The sequence below is a fragment of the Centroberyx gerrardi genome, chromosome 2, assembly GCF_048128805.1.
Source record: "Centroberyx gerrardi isolate f3 chromosome 2, fCenGer3.hap1.cur.20231027, whole genome shotgun sequence".
NCBI classification, from domain to species: Eukaryota; Metazoa; Chordata; class Actinopteri; order Beryciformes; family Berycidae; genus Centroberyx; species Centroberyx gerrardi.
The window spans coordinates 19,963,662-19,982,306 of NC_135998.1; the positions used below are offsets into that span (position 1 = coordinate 19,963,662).

At 39.6% G+C, this 18,645-nt stretch overlaps 1 protein-coding gene across 4 annotated transcripts in view; it reads left to right on the forward strand.

Annotated features, from left to right (window-relative positions):
* Positions 1-17,940, forward strand: part of znf462 (zinc finger protein 462) — a 56,573-nt gene extending 38,633 nt beyond the window's left edge. Inside the window, exons 7-13 of one of the 4 annotated variants that reach the window (XM_071896751.2) lie at positions 1,119-1,313; positions 4,130-4,385; positions 4,504-4,643; positions 5,545-5,768; positions 12,351-12,648; positions 14,299-14,434; positions 14,881-17,940. In XM_071896751.2, coding sequence (XP_071752852.2) covers positions 1,119-1,313; positions 4,130-4,385; positions 4,504-4,643; positions 5,545-5,768; positions 12,351-12,648; positions 14,299-14,434; positions 14,881-15,100 — 1,469 coding nt within the window. In that variant the 3' untranslated portion in view covers positions 15,101-17,940. Of the gene's footprint in view, positions 1-1,118; positions 1,314-4,129; positions 4,386-4,503; positions 4,644-5,544; positions 5,769-12,350; positions 12,649-14,298 lie in introns of all 4 variants that reach the window. The other 3 variants (XM_071896752.2, XM_071896749.2, XM_071896750.2) reach the window with 3 other exon arrangements.
* Positions 17,941-18,645: the final 705 nt, after the last annotated feature.

The following is an 18,645-nucleotide window of genomic DNA, read 5'->3' on the forward strand; positions in this document are numbered from 1 at the left end:
AATGGGCCGCCTGACTGGTCATTATCAAAAATTGTCAAGTGTCAAAGCTGTAGAAAGACAGATTGTTCATGTTTTGCAGCCTGAGCCACGACTGGCTCTCGTATTCAATAATTGGGATTGGTGCACCAGTATCAAGGATTATTCTTATTCCAAACAACCTTTTCTTGCCAGTAGTGGTTCAATCAGGAAACCATCTTTTTTTGTAAGACAGTAATACAATCATATTTGGTGGTAATGGCTCTGCTCTTCAGGGTGCTCCCTGCATTAGGTTAAGCAAACATGCTCAAGAGTAGCGGGAAGCAAAATTCCATAAACCCCCCATGGGTGCATACAAAACTGAACCGAAGCGTTTGCCAGCACCGCACAGTGGCAGCAGCATGAGCAGTCAGCAGCATAAATGAATGTAGAAACAGGTCAACATAAATCAATCGCCATATTAATGTGTTGAATTGTAATTTCTGAGAGTCAGGGATCAGCTGCAATACTGTCTTTCCAACATGACTCACGTGTCCTGTGTGAGTTTTTGTGATATTCCGCTTATTATTTAAGTTGGTCTCTATATCCGTGTTTACAGTGTAGGCCCTTTTTTCCTTAATACACTAAAATCATAGTAGTATCCCATAGTGGCAGTAATATCTCTGGCATACTGTAGATTTTTATTGGATAAATACAAAGTTATTATCCACTTCCTAACTCATTTCAAGTTCTAAATCCCCCATGAGGAAAGTGTTGGAAGGCTGTAGATTGGTCTTCTTCATTTGTTTGTTCATTCATTCGTTCATAAGTTCATGTGCCATGTGTGATATCTCAGACACCGCTAATTGGATTTTGGTGAAACTTGGGGAAATGATGCATCTCACCACTCATTCTGTTTTCTCTTCAACATTACACTGATTGGCCCAAGGGGAGCACTACAATTACAAGTCAAAACAAGGTGACATATTTGGTACAGATTGGCTTCATTTGTGGGGAGCGACATGTTTCCCGTTTCTTTGTATAGTATGTGTCTGCTATCATTTCTAGGTCTCTACCTATCCTCATCAAGATAATCCCTTTGAGCATTTGATAGAGTAGTCAAAATAGGTGACTATGATTCCCGACTTTGCCTCTTCCTTCAGGTGAGCACACATACAAGTGCTTGTCGTGCCCCTTCTCCTCTATGACCATCAGCCAGCTGAAAGAGCACTCTCTGAGAGACCACGGCGAGGCCCTGACCCTCCCCAAACTCCGAGCCGCAACCCAGGCTGCTCATGCCTCCCTCAAGCCCTCCAGGCTGGCCAGTGACACAGAGCAGACTCCCTTGGCCCCGGATGGTAAGAGATCTTGCATAATGTAATTTTAATAGACCATCTTTGAAATGGAGTTTCATCCAAGGGCTGTCTTAGTGTACCAATCTCATCCTAGACATAAGATCATATGATGGGCTTGTCAGGCCAGATTTGTCGCAGCTTGATTGAATGTTAAAGCAAAATCCATCTTAATACAGATTTCCATATGCCTTGAATGGCTCTTTGAGTGGTTCAATCTGTGATGTCATCAAGCAAGACTTTTTAGAGCTGCTTCACTGACAGGCTAAATTTGGGAGGCTGACTTTGGACTCATAAGATTTTCTGGTGGGCTTTTATACCCAAATTGGTTTTTATTTCATACTAGTGATGTTTCTGAAACAGAAATTGGATCTGTATCCCTGGAAAATCACCAGTTAGCATCAGTGTCAACAAAGACTGTGTCCTGTTCACTTACATCCAGCTTTGGGAGAGGGTTGTTCATATGCACAGATTGAATGAATTGCCCGAGACTGCAGGTGTTAACATAAGGAAATTCTGTCTCAGGGCGGATAAATGCTCATGCGTTACTCCTACAGGTAGATATAACATGATTGGAACAAAGTCATTTCTTTTAATATGTGCACCTCTGCCAGTGGCATGCAGCATTCCCACAGGTGTTTAAAGCAGTGGTTCTCAACGTGGGGTCCGGGGACCACCAGGGGTCCTTGAGGAGATTCCAGGGGGTCTCCAGCAAATTGATGAATTGTTAAACTTATTATTTAAGTTAACACAATTAGATGTATTTAGTGTAGATTTAATTAATGTAGAAGACTATTTTTGATCATGGTTATCTCTCTTCCTACGATACAGATAGTCATGGAATTCTGGACAAAATCATATCCAACAATAAAAAAAATAGACAAAATCTCATCAAATGGGGGTCCGTGGCTCTAAATGTGGACTAAATTAGGGGTCCTTGATATGAAAAAGGTTGAGAATCACTGGTTTAAAGTATCTATTAAAAGTATAAATTTTTTTGCAACCACTCCAAGCTGTTCTATCCAAGGTTTGACAACTAAAGCCTTCTTTTATGTTCGCGACGCCACTACAGCGAACCGTATATTTGTTGATAAGGTAACTTTGTTTGCAGTCAAGCAGGCGCCTTCACTTTTAGTTTTGGTGTGGCAGTTAACTCCTTTAGGTGTGGTGCCATGCTTTTAGCCTCGGTGGCTGTGCTGCTGCTGCTGCTGCTCCAGATTCCAGAAAGTTCTTGGCAGTAACTGTCACCTTGCTGCTGGAGCTGTGGAATCTTCCCTGGAGGTGAAGCAGGGCAGCATTCCTCAATGCACCAACCACCACTGTCAGCCGTGCCCTACCAAGACAAATGAAGCATTGAGAAAGAGCAGAGCAGACATATTGAATGTCTCTCTATCGTGCCAAACTAGCTACCTTGAGTTGAAAGTCTGAAGCTCCGGGGATTCGGATATTTGCAGTTGAAGAAAGAGTTTGTCATACTTATGATTTTTTTTTTTTTGAGTCGTGAAATGCGTTGTGAAAAGATTATTACTTGCTTGCTTCTTATTAGCAGCAGTTGTTCACTTGGATTCCTTGAAAGATGGTTGAAATGCAGTTGCAATTATTTGTGCTCTGAGAAAAATCCAGTCCTCACTGTTTTTTACGCTTCTTTCCTGGGCCCCTTTAAATATATTTTAAAAGCAGGCTTTGTTCTTCAACTTCTAATAATAGTATTCCACCTCTCATTTCTGCGCCTTAATATTACACCTGGACAGTTTTGGCCCTTCATCCATTCAGGAAGACACATCACCACCATTCTACAGAATTCCGCCTCCATCTGCCATCTCATCTTCATACATCTCTACTGTACAGAGAAGATATTACAAGCATGAATCAACTGTGGCATTGTTTAATTCATATGAATTCTCCTGCCTCCTCTGCAAAAGTGAGGAATTGGATCACAAGCATTTTAAAAAGTCAAAGAAAAGTGTTTTTTTTTTTCTCCTCGCCTCCTCTGTGCTGAATGAGGCATTTTTCACATGGATAGATATTCTATTAGTGTCACTGTGGTTTATTTATTGATGTGGTGGAGGCTCAAAGTAGGACGAGAAGATGAGCTTGCTCACTGATATTATAGACTGTTGAGAAAGAGGGAATGAGAGAGAGAAAGAGGTAGAGAAGGAATGATGACAGTTACAGTTACACTTCTTTTTCTGTGAGGAGGGAGGGGACATATGGCGTGATCACAACAAAATTCCCAATAGTCCAATGGTGGAGTCTCCTTTTAGAGAGGCAAGGTTCAACTGATGTCTAGCACAAATGGATGGAACGGATTTTTTTTTCTTTCTGATTTCATATTCAGACAGCTTGCATAAATCGAAGAAACAGATGAATAGATTTGGAGAAGATGCATAATGTAGGTTAAACTCCAGCCTGCTGTGTGTAGAAATTTCATCAGCTTGACTACTACCCTATGCATTGGAATGACTTCAGTCTTGGATGCACAGTAGCTCCTGTGGGTTGAAATCCCACGGCCAAATCCTCTCGAAATCCTGAAAACTACACAGCTGCACTTCCTGTCCAAAGATATTATTTTAATTTCTATGGCTTGTGAGTTCTAGGTAAAATGGTTATTTCCTTTCCATGTAAGAAACTAATTCTGAAAGAGGAATATGGTAATTTTAACTAGCATATTGTGCTATCCTAACAGTATTCCTTGACTCATGTCAAATTATGTATTTACTGGTCATAACTAGACTAGAGCACAATAGCCTCTCCTTGTCCACATGAATCGATACAGCATGTTCTAATAGCAAATCTCTCTCTCTTTCACTGCCCTCTCACAGACCCGGCATACCTGGAGCCAGCGGATGTTCGTCAGCAGCTTAGCCATTACCAGCTGGCCTCCCGTAGTCAGATGTCTTCCGGCTCAACACCTGGCGGCTCAACAGTTGCTGACAGTCGGCCAGACGGCGTCCTCACTTGTGAGTTCTGCGAGTTCAGCTCCGGCTATATGCAGAGCCTCCGCCGGCACTACAGGGACCGCCATGGTGGCAAGAAGCTCTTCAAGTGCAAAGACTGTTCCTTTTTCACCTGCTACAAGTAAGGAGGGATTTCACTTTGACAGTAAAAAATAGTTATCACAATGGCAACAAATTACACTCGAGAAATTGTTCTGGCAGCGCAATGATCCCTACTTCTGTCTGTGAATCTATTGCAGGAACACCTTCACCATGCATGTGGAGGCAGGGCACAACATCAGCGCCCCTGACGAGGGCCCTAAAGACCTGCGCTGCCCTCTCTGTCTCTACCACACCAAACACAAGAGCAATATGATCGACCACATCGTCCTGCATAGAGGTAATGCCACACATCATGCAGAATGGTACCAAGGCCATAGAACACAAGGGAACTTTACAATTAAATACTGTTGGGTGAAAACCTTGTAACTCCAATTTTGAATTGAATGATAACATGCTCCTCTATGGGTTGAGAAAATTCTACAAACCTTGAGTTTATGAAACCTTTTCAAAACCAATTAGATCATCTCAAAAATGCATGGCCGTTGAGATTTAAAACAAGGTTGTTTTTCTTAGTTCCTGAAAAGTTGACATTTTGGAGATGAGGTTTTCACCCGACAACAGTGATATGCATCTTGTATTTCATCATAATAGTTGTTAAATGACACAGAGTGTATGCAGGTTAGGGTTAGGCCATTAGTTATTTAGATAATTAATAGGCATCCCAAATATAAGATGGTTCATGATGATATTTATGCTGATACTGACCAGTTTGAAGGATTATACTTAAAATGTCAAGCCAGCACAGAGGAATGGAACTGCTCTAATAAGTCAATAAAAGTCATTTGGGTTGTTTATTTTTTTTTTTATCATTTGGCTTTTCTCAATTTCCTAGAGAAAGTGTTTGTGTTGTCCCTGAGAAATTGAGAAAGTGACAAAAACATCAAAGCGTAACGTGTTGGGGAGTCACTGTGATGTTTTTTTTTTTGAGACAAGTCATCTGATATCACCTCTATTGTTTCACCCCTATACATCTCCCCTTCCCATTCTGTGGTTCTGCCTTGCTTTTCTTCCCAATGCTTCCTCTTCTTCCTCATTCTCTCTTCTAACTCCCCCCGCTCTGCCCTCTCTTCCTACTCCCCCTTTCTTTCATCCTCTTTCTCTCCCCTCTCTCATCCACCCTTTCCATCCTTTCTCTAACCACCTCCTCTACAACGCTCTCTCTCCTCTCCCTCCGTCAGAGGAGCGCGTGGTTCCGCTGGAGGTGAGCCGCTCCAAGCTATCGCGGCATCTCCAGGGCCTGGTATTCCGCTGCCACAAATGCACCTTCACATGCTCCAGCGACCAGGCCCTGCAGCTGCACCTCCAGAAGCATGCTGAGCTCAAGCCCTATCAGTGCCAGCTCTGCTATTACGACAGCAGCCGACGGAGCCAGCTAGAGGAGCATCTCCGCCTTGAGCACAAGGTCAGTTGGAGTCCAGATATGCACCAAAGAGTCTTTGTCCTGTAGTTACCCCTATAGTTCCATTTTCACCATGTACTTCTATCTGTTTACAGTATATAAACACATAATGTTTGATATACAGAGTTTAAAGTGTCATATGGAACGGGCTTCCATAATATAATTTCCAAAATCCAATGCAGAAAGAATATGATCATGATTACAATGAACAGTGGCCTCATTCAGTGGATCAGAGACTTTCTGACCTATTGTGTAATGAAGAGTCGTAATGAATGTGGTCTACTCACAAGAACAGGTTTTAACCACAGGTGCACCTTATGACTATTTGCTGTAACCTGAGATGTTTTCAACTTACACAAATGAATGTGATGTCAAACTGCTCAAATATGCTGATGATACGGCCCTTGTTGGTCTTCTGGGAGGTAATGAGGAGGCCTTTGCCAACAGGGTGTTTATATTCCAAAACTGCTCTCAGACGAGGAAATTAAAAGTCAGGCTAGCCAAGTGTTAAGATCTCAAACATCATACAAAAGGGACCAAATGAAATGTGTAATTACATTCCTGTAATCCTCAATAATCAGCCCATGGACTGGATAAAACCCTTCCAAGAACTTATAACAACAACTCAGAGAATTATTAAGAGACAGTAGGTGTTTCTATTTAATCAGGCAACTGAAGAGTTTTGTCTTTGGCCAAGACATTCTTCAAATGGTCCACCAAAGCCTAGTGGAAAGCATTTTATGGCAACTTCAATGCAAAGCAAGCTTCCAAAATGGTTAAAATGCAGTAAAATTGATGTGCAACTGGACTCTTAATGATTCTCTTGCTTATATTTTGTATGTGTGGTATATGCTTTTTAAAAACATATTATAAAAACTTAAAGTATATAAGAAATCAATGGCAAATTTCAATTACAGTGGACAATAAAGTCAATATAATAGAATCTAATATAATTTAGTCATGGTACACAAGGGGTATATACAAAGTATGTGGACACAGCTTTTTGTGTCTGCCCCACCACACATCTCTGCTCTTCCCATCCCTTTTTCCATGCTAACTTCTATCATCCTTTAGTTTCCTTTTATGTGAATATTAACATGGAATGTCCTCATTTCTGAGGCTGTTTTACTCACACATAAGGCTACAAATGACAATACAACATTGCTACACACGGTTATAAAACCAAAATTACTTTTGGTTCAGTACACACAGTACAATGCACCTTGACAGATAAGTAGATAGAAAAAAATCAGTGAAATGTGTATTGAATGATACAGTGGAATAAGATCACTAGATGCATACATATCAGATAGCTAAAGCTTCTATCTATTCCAACCACATCCAGAAGAGAATAGGTTTCATCTCTCAGTCTCCCTTAATGGGGATAATGCATGAGATGCTGTGAGAGGGCACATGGTATTTTTGGAGGTTGAAGTATACATTAAACTTAAAAGGGCACCCAGTTATCCCCACTGCTTTTTAAGGGACAAGTAAGTTACTCTTCCCTGTTTGCACACCGTTTGTACTTACCGCCAGTTGCATTGATCATTATTTATGACTGGATCCCTGGACATTTTGATGGGCAGCACTAACTTTTTTATGCTGTAGTGGGTTTCTGATGGTACAAATGCATACAGTTGCATACAAACTGAGAATGCCGTAAAATATTTTATTATCAAGTTAACCCAAAAAGAAGTAAATAATGGAAAGAGAAGAGAAAGAGAAAAATGGACAAAGAAACTATTTATTTAGAAACAAAATCAGAATATACTGTCTACATAACAACCGATAAGCGGAAGAGTAGTACTGCTAGCTCCATTTAGGCTTCTTCCACAGAAAAGAAATAGCAGTAATCTACAAATTTAACAATACAACAATCCAAAGAGGAGGAAGGAGAAAAACTAGGAATAAATATACTCGCAAGCAGCCATTAGTGCAGTCCAAGCCCATGGGTTAAACAACAGCAACATAGAATCTAATAGATATCGTCATCTGACACATTTTGGAACCCCTTTGCAAATATGTATGTGAAGTTTGATTACTGTAGCATTAAATGTTTCGTTGTCATTTTTATTAGTGTGTCCTGGCCAAATGCTTACATGTATCAAAATGTTCTGGAATATGATGTAGGCAGCTGAAATATGTGTGTAAAATTTTGTGGAGATTGAGCCAGCTCTGTAGGAAAAATATAAAATAGGTCCTGTTGCAGGGTTGGCCTGATGGTGGCGCTATGGAGCATGACTACATATGGTCTACACTTTAGGGTCCATCCCAAACCTGCATGTGAAGTTTGGTTACTCTAGCTTCAAGCGTTTAGGAATTATGCCTCACTTCCTGTTCCTGCATGTATTTGCCATGCATCAACTTTGTGCATCATGGCAGTTTGGATTTTCAAATTTGCCGTGTAATAACTGTAGTCTAGGAAGTCCATATATGCCATGTGCAAAATTTAATGGAGATTCGATCAACTTTGCAGGAGAAATTGTGAAAAATAGGTTTCGCATAAAATTCAAAATGGCAGAAAAACTATCATGGTTGATATGAAGACCATTATGTGCGACAGATCCTGCTTGTTAGGGGTCCTGCAGTGCTTGGACCCCTAACAAGAACTATATAAGGCACTTTTCTTAACAATATTGCAAATTTCTTAGACCAGCAAAGAAATGATCAATACTACTATAGAATAATGACAACAAATATAGATGTGTCTCAAAAGAAAATATAGAGTTTTCTAATCATACTTCCTCAGGTAGTTTTTTCCAAAGTTTAGGGGTCCTGATTTCAAATACTTGATTGTCATTTGTCGTTAATCTGGATTTGTAGAACTGAAACTAAAGACTGAACAACTCTTTGGACTTCATTCCCATAATTCAGACCAGTAAAAGTTGCATCCAGTGAGCTAAATATAACAATCTTGGATTTACCATCATTAATTTGAAAAGTATAGAAAGTATCATGGTTAATTATATCATTGGATTTTACAAAAAAATACAGTGGTGTATCATCATCAGCATAGCATCAAGATATAACAAAACAACAAGATAGAAACAAAATATTACGTGTACAACTTATATGACAATGTGGGACCATATAAATAGAGAGCAGAATGGGGACCAGGATAGAACCTTGAGGTACTCCACAAATGAAGTGCACTGAGGAAGATATAGATTCACCACCCAATCTAATGGTGTAATCTGATTTTTTATGTTGTCACTTTTCTTGGAAAAGAAAGTAAAAAACCTCACATTCTTCACTAATCCTCAGTAACTAGTTACTAATTAGCAGAGCATTAAGAACTTGCCTTGGCACTAAATAGTATTTTAGCATTGTGGTAGCAATCTCTAGAAATATTTCAAAAAGTATTTTTGATGTCATATGATTAGTATATTACATATGTATATCATATGCAAATATAAATAAAAATAGACATGCATGGGGAAAAAAGTAAAAACTACAGTTCTGTTTTTATTAAGCTGCACTTACTGTAAATAGGATGGGTATGCTCATTTATCCATGGAAAAGTTTTAAGTGTTAGTTTTAAGAGAAGCGACTATATATTGTAGCCAATGAAATGTTATTGAAATTCTCCATTAGATTTTCTGTATGACATTATGTAATGCAATTTGGATATTTATTTCAAAATATAAAAAAAAAATACTCAGAATGATTAAGTTAATCATACTAGACTGTGTGTAATATAAGAGATCCTGGTAGGACTAAAAACAAAGAATTTTAAAAACAGTACCAAGACAATCAAACACTTTTTTCTAGACTAATTTAAATCCAAAAGTCCAAAGGTCTATAAAATATAATCTGTATAATTGAGTTTATGACTAGGTCCTGTTATAAGATTAAATTATTTAAAAATATTTGATCCAATGTACTATTTGGTCAACATAGATATATATAGATACTGAAATCACCAGGAATAATAACTTAACTCACCATGTCTATGCCAACCTGAGGAAGTTAAGACTATTAGAGGAAATTAAATCACTGCATAAGTATTGACATTACGAGTTATCTAAATGATCAGGATAATAATTGAGCTGGGAAACAGGGTAGCAATAATATTGAGTTTGGAACACATCACAGCAGGGTGGCGTGGTGAGTAGGGAGACGTCCGTCAACCAGAAGGCCCAGGTACAAGCCCCCGGTGACAGCAAGCATGCGCCCTGCTGAAGTGAACATAGCTCACCCTGCTCTCCCTATGGAGGGGAACAAGCAGAAAGAGAATTTTCCCTTTGGGGATTAATGGAGTTTTGTGAAAAAAGATATAAAATAAAAGCACTGAGCTTGATGAAATAGTGTTGATTCCATGTCTAGGAAGTGAGATGCAGGGGCACAGATGAAAAGGTTAGGTGGCTGCAGCTGTCCTCTCTGAGTAGGGTGTACTGGCTGACCTGGGGATAGGAATCATACATGGAGACTTTGGAGGCTCTGATAAAGAAAGGGAGGAGAGCCCTAATTGCTTTGAATGTTAAGAAGGTACTGGGTGGAGGTACCTGGCATCTCTGGATCTGGGGTGGAGAGACCTGGAAACTCTGGAATTGGTCTGAGGGAGGGACTTGATATTTCTGGAAATTTGGAGGAATCCGACAAGTGTGGATATAGGTCAGGGGAGGGACCTGGCATCTCTGGAATAGTGTGGAGAAGGGACCTGACATCTCTGGAAAATGGGTGGAGAAATGTGGGATCTCTGAATGAGTGGAGGAGGAGGGATCTGGCATATTTGAAGGCAGGTCTGTAGTGGTCCTGGTTTGCAAGTCCTGGCATCTATAGAAGAGGAGGATGAATTCCAGAGTTCATTCAAGAGTTGGAAGTGGAGAAGACTTCTGTCAATGAGAAGACGATGCATGATCTTCTTGATCTTCAGAAGCCCTAATATTATTTTGGCAACTTAATGTTTTTTTTTAAATCTGGGTCTCTCAGCATATCAGCCAAGAGTTAAGCGCCCTCTTCATTCAGATGCTCATCATCATTTTGTGATATGAAGATGAACATCAAGAAACATGAAGACAGCAGAGTAGAGACAAGATACATCTGAGCTGCCTTGAGCATGAATGCTGCAATTTCAGGGGCCCTAAGCTAACTTTTTTAGGCTTTAAATCTTTAGCTCCACTGTATATGATATATTTAGTACCTCTCAGTTTATCTTAAGAGATCATTTTCATAGCACCCTGAGTTGTGGGTCTTGATTTGCACACCAAATTGCACACTTGCCATTGGAATCATGCAAATGTTTGCCTCAGTTTTGGAGAAATCTTAATGTCCACTGAAGATGTGAGAATCGGAAGAGCTGCAGTTGGAAGGAGGAATGAGAGAGCAAGGCTCCTCAAGGGTGGGAAGTGAGTAGAGTAGTCGGGCGTATTAGTGGTAGGAAGTGGAAGGACAGGGTCACTGGTGAGAAGACGACTGGAGGAGTAGGGCCCTGAGTCCTCAGTGACTGTGGAAGGAGGGAATGGCTCAGTGAAAGTGAAATCAGTTGTGTGAAGGCGGTTCTTGTAATGCGCTGATGGTCTCATCTCATGGCTTAAACTCTTTTGCTGACAGCCACAAGCTCTGTCATCATGTCTATCCTCTTCCATCTTCTTTGTGAAAAACACTTTTGTTTCTGAGAATTCTGTAATTTACTCTTCACATAATTTTAAGTTAATTCTTCATCTGCTACAATACATATAAATGCCTCTTGCTTGAAAGACGATTGAGACTTGAGACTTGATTTCTTTGTCCAACTCCAACTCTGGCAAATCAGAGGGAACCCATGATTGACAATATTAACAATAAGAACATTAGAATTTACATTGGGAGAGGATGGGTTAGGTCTTCAACTTCAAAAGATAGGGCAGAGGAGACAGCTTTCTCAGAAGTCCCGATACTTTAAGCTAATATAAGCCTCAACCAAAAGGTTTTAAGGCAGATTCTTTACTTCAGACCATAAAGATACTGTTGAACTTGTTTGCTTGTTTTAGTATTCCTAAAAATGTAAATTGTCTAGAGCAAGGCATGGTTACACTGAGCATAGATCATAAAATCATAGGTAGGCATGTATCAAGAATCAAAATAGTCATCTTATTTTAATTTTGTTCATCAGTATATGATCTGCAAACAGAGGCTCCAGATTGTCTCTCTGTTGCTTGAGTTGAACTACAGATAATTCCATCACCATTGATTGCTTTTCTGGTATAAATTAGAAAGAAATGGTAAATAACAAGGACAATCGGACCAAAATAAATGTATTCACTTTGTAATAGAAGTGAAAAATGATTAATTAAAACAATTTAAAACACATTAATGGGACTTCTTCAACAACTTCTGCAACTTCCCTGCCTCTGTCCTCTCCTCATCAGTCTTGATTGTAGATATGAGATGCTTTATGTTGTAAAGATGTACTGTGGCCTCTTTCACTACGCTAATATTTTTCAAGGCTTCACTAAGTTGTAGTAGAATAAAAATGTCCAACACGTTTATATAAGTTAAATTACATTAATTACACAATTTCTTAGGAGCTCTTCCAGATTAATAACTGCTCAGAACAAACTACGAACTATACCAAACTGAAAACTACCTCCTGTCTTTGATCAGGTTGTCCGAAACTTTGAGCTGATGGGCCGGGTCAACCTGGACCAGCTGGAGATGATGAAGGAACACGGGAGCAGCGCAGAGGAAGAAGAAGAGAGAGAAATGATTGAGATGGTTGTGGACGGAAGAGTAGCTATGGAGGAAGAGGATGAAGGAATGGACATGATGGAAAACGAAGTGGAGGAACAGAGAGAGATGGACGATGAAGACCTAGTGGAAGAATTCAAACAGGAAGAGGTGGAGGAGGAGGAGGAGGAAGAGGAAGCCGAGGAGGTGGAGGCAGAGAAGCCTGCCCCACAAGGTAAATGCAGACGATCATCAATGAACCGCCATTCCTTTTGTTGAATACTAATCTCTGTGGCTTTCTTTGGGTGTGTTACATATCGTCCATACCTGGGGTGGGCAACATGGCGCTTGCTATGTACCAGGTGGTCGTAACGAGCCTGCCAGCCAATCACAGGATGAGTTTGAAATTGGCATATTGGCTATGAGTCATGAGGATGAGAGCAAAACAGTGTTGAAGATTGCGTAAACTAGGTAATGTCTATATCCAAAGGACAATTTGTGATCGAACTAGACAGGTAATGATACATTCATTTCACAAATAAAATAGAAGTTGTGAGCTAAAATCAACCTGAAACATATGGGGCTTGATTTGGGCAAGTTTGGTTCTAAAGCTTTGACCGCCACCAGTGACTCTAATGAACATAATACAGAGTACACCTGCTCTTCCCTGTCAATATCCCACTTCAAAATAGATTTATTTGCTCACCACTGGGTGTAGAAATATTTTTTTTTCAGTATCAGAAACCTTGAATCAGACTGTCAAATCCTACGACAGGAAAATGATTCCTTTAAAATAATAACTTAGATTTAAACAGTCTTAGAGATGGTGATGTCAGAGTACAACTGAAGTCTCTTGGGGACTAGTGAAAGAACAAACGTATGATATTCACACCTGCCCAGTCAAGACCAACAGAAAGCACTACTGGACACTGTTTGACTGCTGTATTAGCCTATTGCAGAACATATCTCATTATAACACGTAATGGTATTACACTGTGAATGGGTATCTGCAGAAGAACAATTTTTTGTGCTGTTCTCAGTATTTTATATCAGAGAGCAATACATCTCCTACGTCTTTTTAAGCCAAATCATTTATTCATCAGTAAGAAACTATCATGCTTCTAAAATATTGTTTCCAAAACTGAATAACCAGCATTTGATCTTCAGAATATTTTGAAAACAATATCATACATTGTTGCACTCAGCAAATGAGCTGGAAGTGAACCAGGGGAAAATGCTGGCATTGCTATTATGTTTGTCTGTTTGTTTTTTAGATACAAATACCTAGTATATACATAAGGTTTATCTCCCCAAATAGCCACAATTTATTCCTTATTATAATTATTAACGGATTTCCTCATTTCATTCTTGTAGAAGTCACTGAACCTGCTCAACTGGTGTTGGATATTCATTAAAGGAAAAAGTAGATCTCATGCCAAAAAAGCTTGCCCACCCCAGGTTTACATATATAGCAGCCAACATTAATGGTTATGATGCATGAAGCATTTTACATGCTGATTCATCTATAATTACTGATATATATTAATGGCATTAAATATTAATGGTAGATAATAATGCACTTTATATGTATAGTATTTTTATTTTTCAAATTTAGTAGCAAAGGGTTTTACAGACAATAAAGTAATAGTAAATAAAAGCCCATCAGATAAAGTAAAGGTAAATGACAGATATTGATTAATTACAGGGCTACAGGGAAATACAACAAGAATTAAATACATAAAAAATCATATTCAATAACACCTGAGATGAGAAAGGACGAAATGTTATGAGACCAGCTGAGATCTGCTCTGCCTGTTTTCTGCATGCCTATTCTGCATGTTTGAGATGAATCAATGAGACTAATCACTTGTACTCCGTTTCCCAGAAGTCCTTGCATCTCCCAGCAGCAGCAGCAGCAGCGTTGGTTCGAGCGGTGTAGAGAAGCGTCTGCCCTGTGAGTTCTGTGGTCGCTGCTTCACCAACAGCACCGAGTGGGAGCGACATGTCCTTCGACACGGCATGTTAGTATTTATTTATTTATTTATTTTTACCTGTTTCTATTCCTCTTTCTCTGCTTGTTCTACTCTCTCTCTGTGTCTGAGCCTATGTACTTTCCTGTGTTCAGTCCACTCCCCCCACACCCCACTCTGGCATGCTCCTACCTCATACCACGGCCTTCTTTACCTGTCTTTCTGGTCTTTGTCTCTGGACACAAAACAGACCTCTATGTGGGACTTTGTTTTTTACACAAATGCTCCAGTGTGCGCTTTCAAACTTCAGGGTTACGCATGGGGGAAAATGAATCTCGGGGTGGAAAAGTATGCTGAATATGCCGTAGCTCCAAGGTAGTGTGCACATCTCTACATAGCTGGAATAGTTTCCTCTGTCTCTTCAGTCTTCCGCTTGCTCATATCTTGTTTTTCCCCACATTGAAAACACTCATCTTTGCCCTCTCCTCCTCTGGCAGGATGGTTAACAGCAGTCGGATGGACACCAGCACCACCCCAGAGGTGGAGGCCTCAGCTCCGCCTGCCGTAGGCTCATCTGTCTCGATGGACGCAGGACTGGAGCTGTCCAGCAACAGCACGGAGGGAGGGTACCCCACCGACCTGTCACAGAGAAGTCAAAACCTGTATGTGGAAGACAAAGAATTGCTTGAGACCAAAAAGGATCAACAGTTTGGTTGAAATGAATTGTGGCCTATCAGGATATTGTGCTAGAAAATCATAACATGTGGTAGGATCAACACTGAGTTGGATATTAAAGTAGGATGCTAAAGGAAATGGAAACTGAAAATGAAATGAAAAAAAAGTGAATTCTCATGAGTTGGCGCATTATTAGATTTTATGTGTTACATATTAGAAGTATTAGGTTGTGCTGCATCCTACTTGTTTTAAAATGGCTGAGCTCTTTAAATGGGCGGTCCCCTAGGACAGATCTTAATATATTGGTAACCAATAGTGAACAGAACTCTTATTGCTGACATTCTGGTCAAATCTACAGTGAAAGGTCCCACCTAGATAAAACTACTAAGCTATTTATCAAGATTGTTGTCCAAACTGATTACTAAATTTAAGCATTTATTGTTTCAAGCACCTTTTACAACCCCCCTGCACGTCCAAATCAGGGCTACCTTTACCTAAAAGGAACCGATGAGGTATAAAAGCATTTACACCCCTGGCCCACTGTAGAGCTACCTTTTCTTGTTTCTTATTGAAAGTTGGGTGAGAGAGTTTTTTTTGTTTTTTTTGCATCTTAGCCTTGTGTTAACTGTGTAGAAGTATTCCTTGACAAATAGTTGCACCTTATCTATTCTAGTTAAATCGCAAATCATTTTCTTCTTCATTGATAGAAATAATGACAATTCCCCCCAATGATTATAGCAAATTGCTATATTATAGGTCCCTTGATATTATACTACGTATAAGCCTTCAGCCTTTGGCACCCTTAGCATTTCCACTGTACTACTTTGTTGTTGTCCAGTAATTTCATTGATGATGGAAATAAAGGGATTATTTTACATCTACCTTCTCCTATCAAGCAGTATGTTGTTTGTATTCCAGGTTACCAATATCACAGTTGACCTGTGCACTCAGCAGATCTACATAACATTACAGAGATATGTTTAATGTGTCATGCCTGTACCAATATGATATTGGACTCGATGTTACATAGAAGTATAGAAGCAAGGGTTACCCTGGAACACAACTTCAGGTGCAGCGGTAGTAGGTGTGATATATTCTCTCATCATCAACAGAGATTTCTGAAAACCATTTGTTTCACATACATGTGTGCTACTGGGGCTGTAATGTGAAGATGGAACATTTGAAAGTGTCTAAGTCAAGTTCCCCAACTTGAAATCCTATATTACCATTGTGTTGAGACAACTGTCAGAGCCTGCATTTGTGTGCTTCTTTTTAGACAAAGCTGTATTGTTGTTGTTGTTGTTATTGACAAAAAGGCAGAGATTGTATTTGTTGGAAGTTGCTGCTTGAATGCCCCAAAGCCTTATAAGAAATGAATAGCAATTAAGTCAACCTTCATGTCGAATTCCAATAAGACCAATAAGCAACATTTAACAGTCTGAAATGAGTGACTAATAACTCTTGAGCTATCAAATTTGTGGAGGAACACAATAAATATAATTGTGTCCTTGGTACCAAAATGTTTAGCAAGCTGGCTATGTTTGCTGTGATTGTCTTTCCTGAGCATTGAACCATTGATGGACATAGGAAATCGGGGTTGGAACCATAGAATTTTAGAACCAGATTTCCGAGTTCTATGGTGGAACCCAGGTGATCTACATGTTTGCAGCCGTGTATAGAAAACAAAACTACTCGTTAAGTGTTTGAACTGTGGTGTTTCAGAAAGGATACTTTAACCCTTTTTCCTTTAGGTGTTGTTCTCATAAAAAAATACAAAAAAATAAATCAAAAGATGATAGATAACCCTTAGGGGCTTTTTGAGTCCCCAATCCAATGTTATTACGCTGTTGTACAATGTCTGGTTACAATAAAAAATATCTCCTTTTTGTACTGTAACGGGAATGAACAGATAGTAAGAGCAGTGTGGTTGTACAATAATTAAACGCGTGAAGGCAAGCAGTGCAGTTTTCCTGATTAATGGCCAGGGCTTTTATTGTGGAAACAAAAGGACAGAAACTTGGCAAGAAAGAGACCAGAAAAAGGGTTCCTTTGGGAACTTCTACCTAACTTGTTTGGGGGTTGGCCACCATCTGGCTTACCAGTCAACCAACAAACCCACACTTAGTGTATATGGCTCACTTGAGTCTAATCCAAAGTCTTTAAGTCTAGTGAGCTCCAGCTAAGTTAAACTAGCTGCAGGTGTGTGGCCTCAGGTTGGACCTGCTGTAGCGCTCCCACTGAGCGACAGGTGGGGATGTAGCAGCCCTCCACCACAACGCCCCTCAGTCCTTTACAGTAAAAACAAAACATTGGGTGAGTAGGTGCTGAATCTCAAAGCCCTTTGTCTGTTTTACAGGACTAGCCCGTTGCTTTTCGAAAGTAAAACCGTTAGAAAACTGTTATTGTGGAAATAAGCTTTGCAGGGGCAGCTTGTTCCCCAGCACTCAGAACCAGGGGATAAATTGGGACATTCCGGGTAATGAAGCTGTCCACCCAAAATTGGTTGTTGTTCTGTGATTATTTTAATAGAAAATCACTATGAATTCTTCACTGTGTGCAGTCTCTCCAGACTGTAGTACTCTCACCTCCCCATTTACCCCACGTTTAGCCCCTGCTGACAACACACTGGATACTGTATATATGTTTAGTTTGTTTCCATTGCGTTTCTCTTTTCTCTTCAGACTGTTCTCTCCATAGTTTGACACTAGGATCTCTCCTTCTTGCCTTTCTTCCCATATAAATCTGATTACCTGATGGTGGGTTGTGATGTTGCCTAGAATGATTGTTTACAATTTTATTCCATTTATCTCTGGATATTCTGTAAATATTGTAATTCATTGTCTTTTTTTAACTTGATAATAAAGTTATCAGATAACAATTAATTGTGTGTTTTTCTCCTCTCAGGAAACCCAGTAGTCAGTGTCTCCCTTACGGTATAATAATTTGATCATATAATGTGATGTTGGTTCGTTTGGTAACACGAAGATGTTGAAGGATAGGATCAAGCCATGTGATCGTTTAAATGCAGAATTGCCAGCACATACTGTAGCTCACCCTATGTAAAATAAATTACTTTTTAAATCCTCTGCAAACTTGATATCATGTGCGATATCGCTTGTCCTCTAAATCAGTGAATCATGAATATCAGGACAGATGTCACGAGTATTAAAGCTTCCTGATAAGCAAGCTTCCTCAATAGCAAATTGAGAGAAAAAAAAATAAAAAATCACTAAAAGCATTTCAAGGACAGAGTGCGGTGATACTAAACTCTAGTCAAGAAAATTCCAATACCAACTCAAGTGTTTTCTTTCTCCGACATATAATCAGCTCACCTTGTGGGTGCTTATCCTTTTAATGACTCTTAATCATTATCAAACTGGTCAAATGGTAAGTATTACTTGTGGTGTAATTTTTATTTGATCCAACGTGTTCATACACACACCCTTCAGTCAGTCAGTGTGGGACAAAAGGAGAGGTTGGCATTAAACTATTGAGAAGCTGCCTCATCTTGGTCATAGATAAAAAAAGATGTGAGATGCAATAATTGAGGTGGCAAGGAGCGGGACCAACGCTCGGCTCCGTTTGTG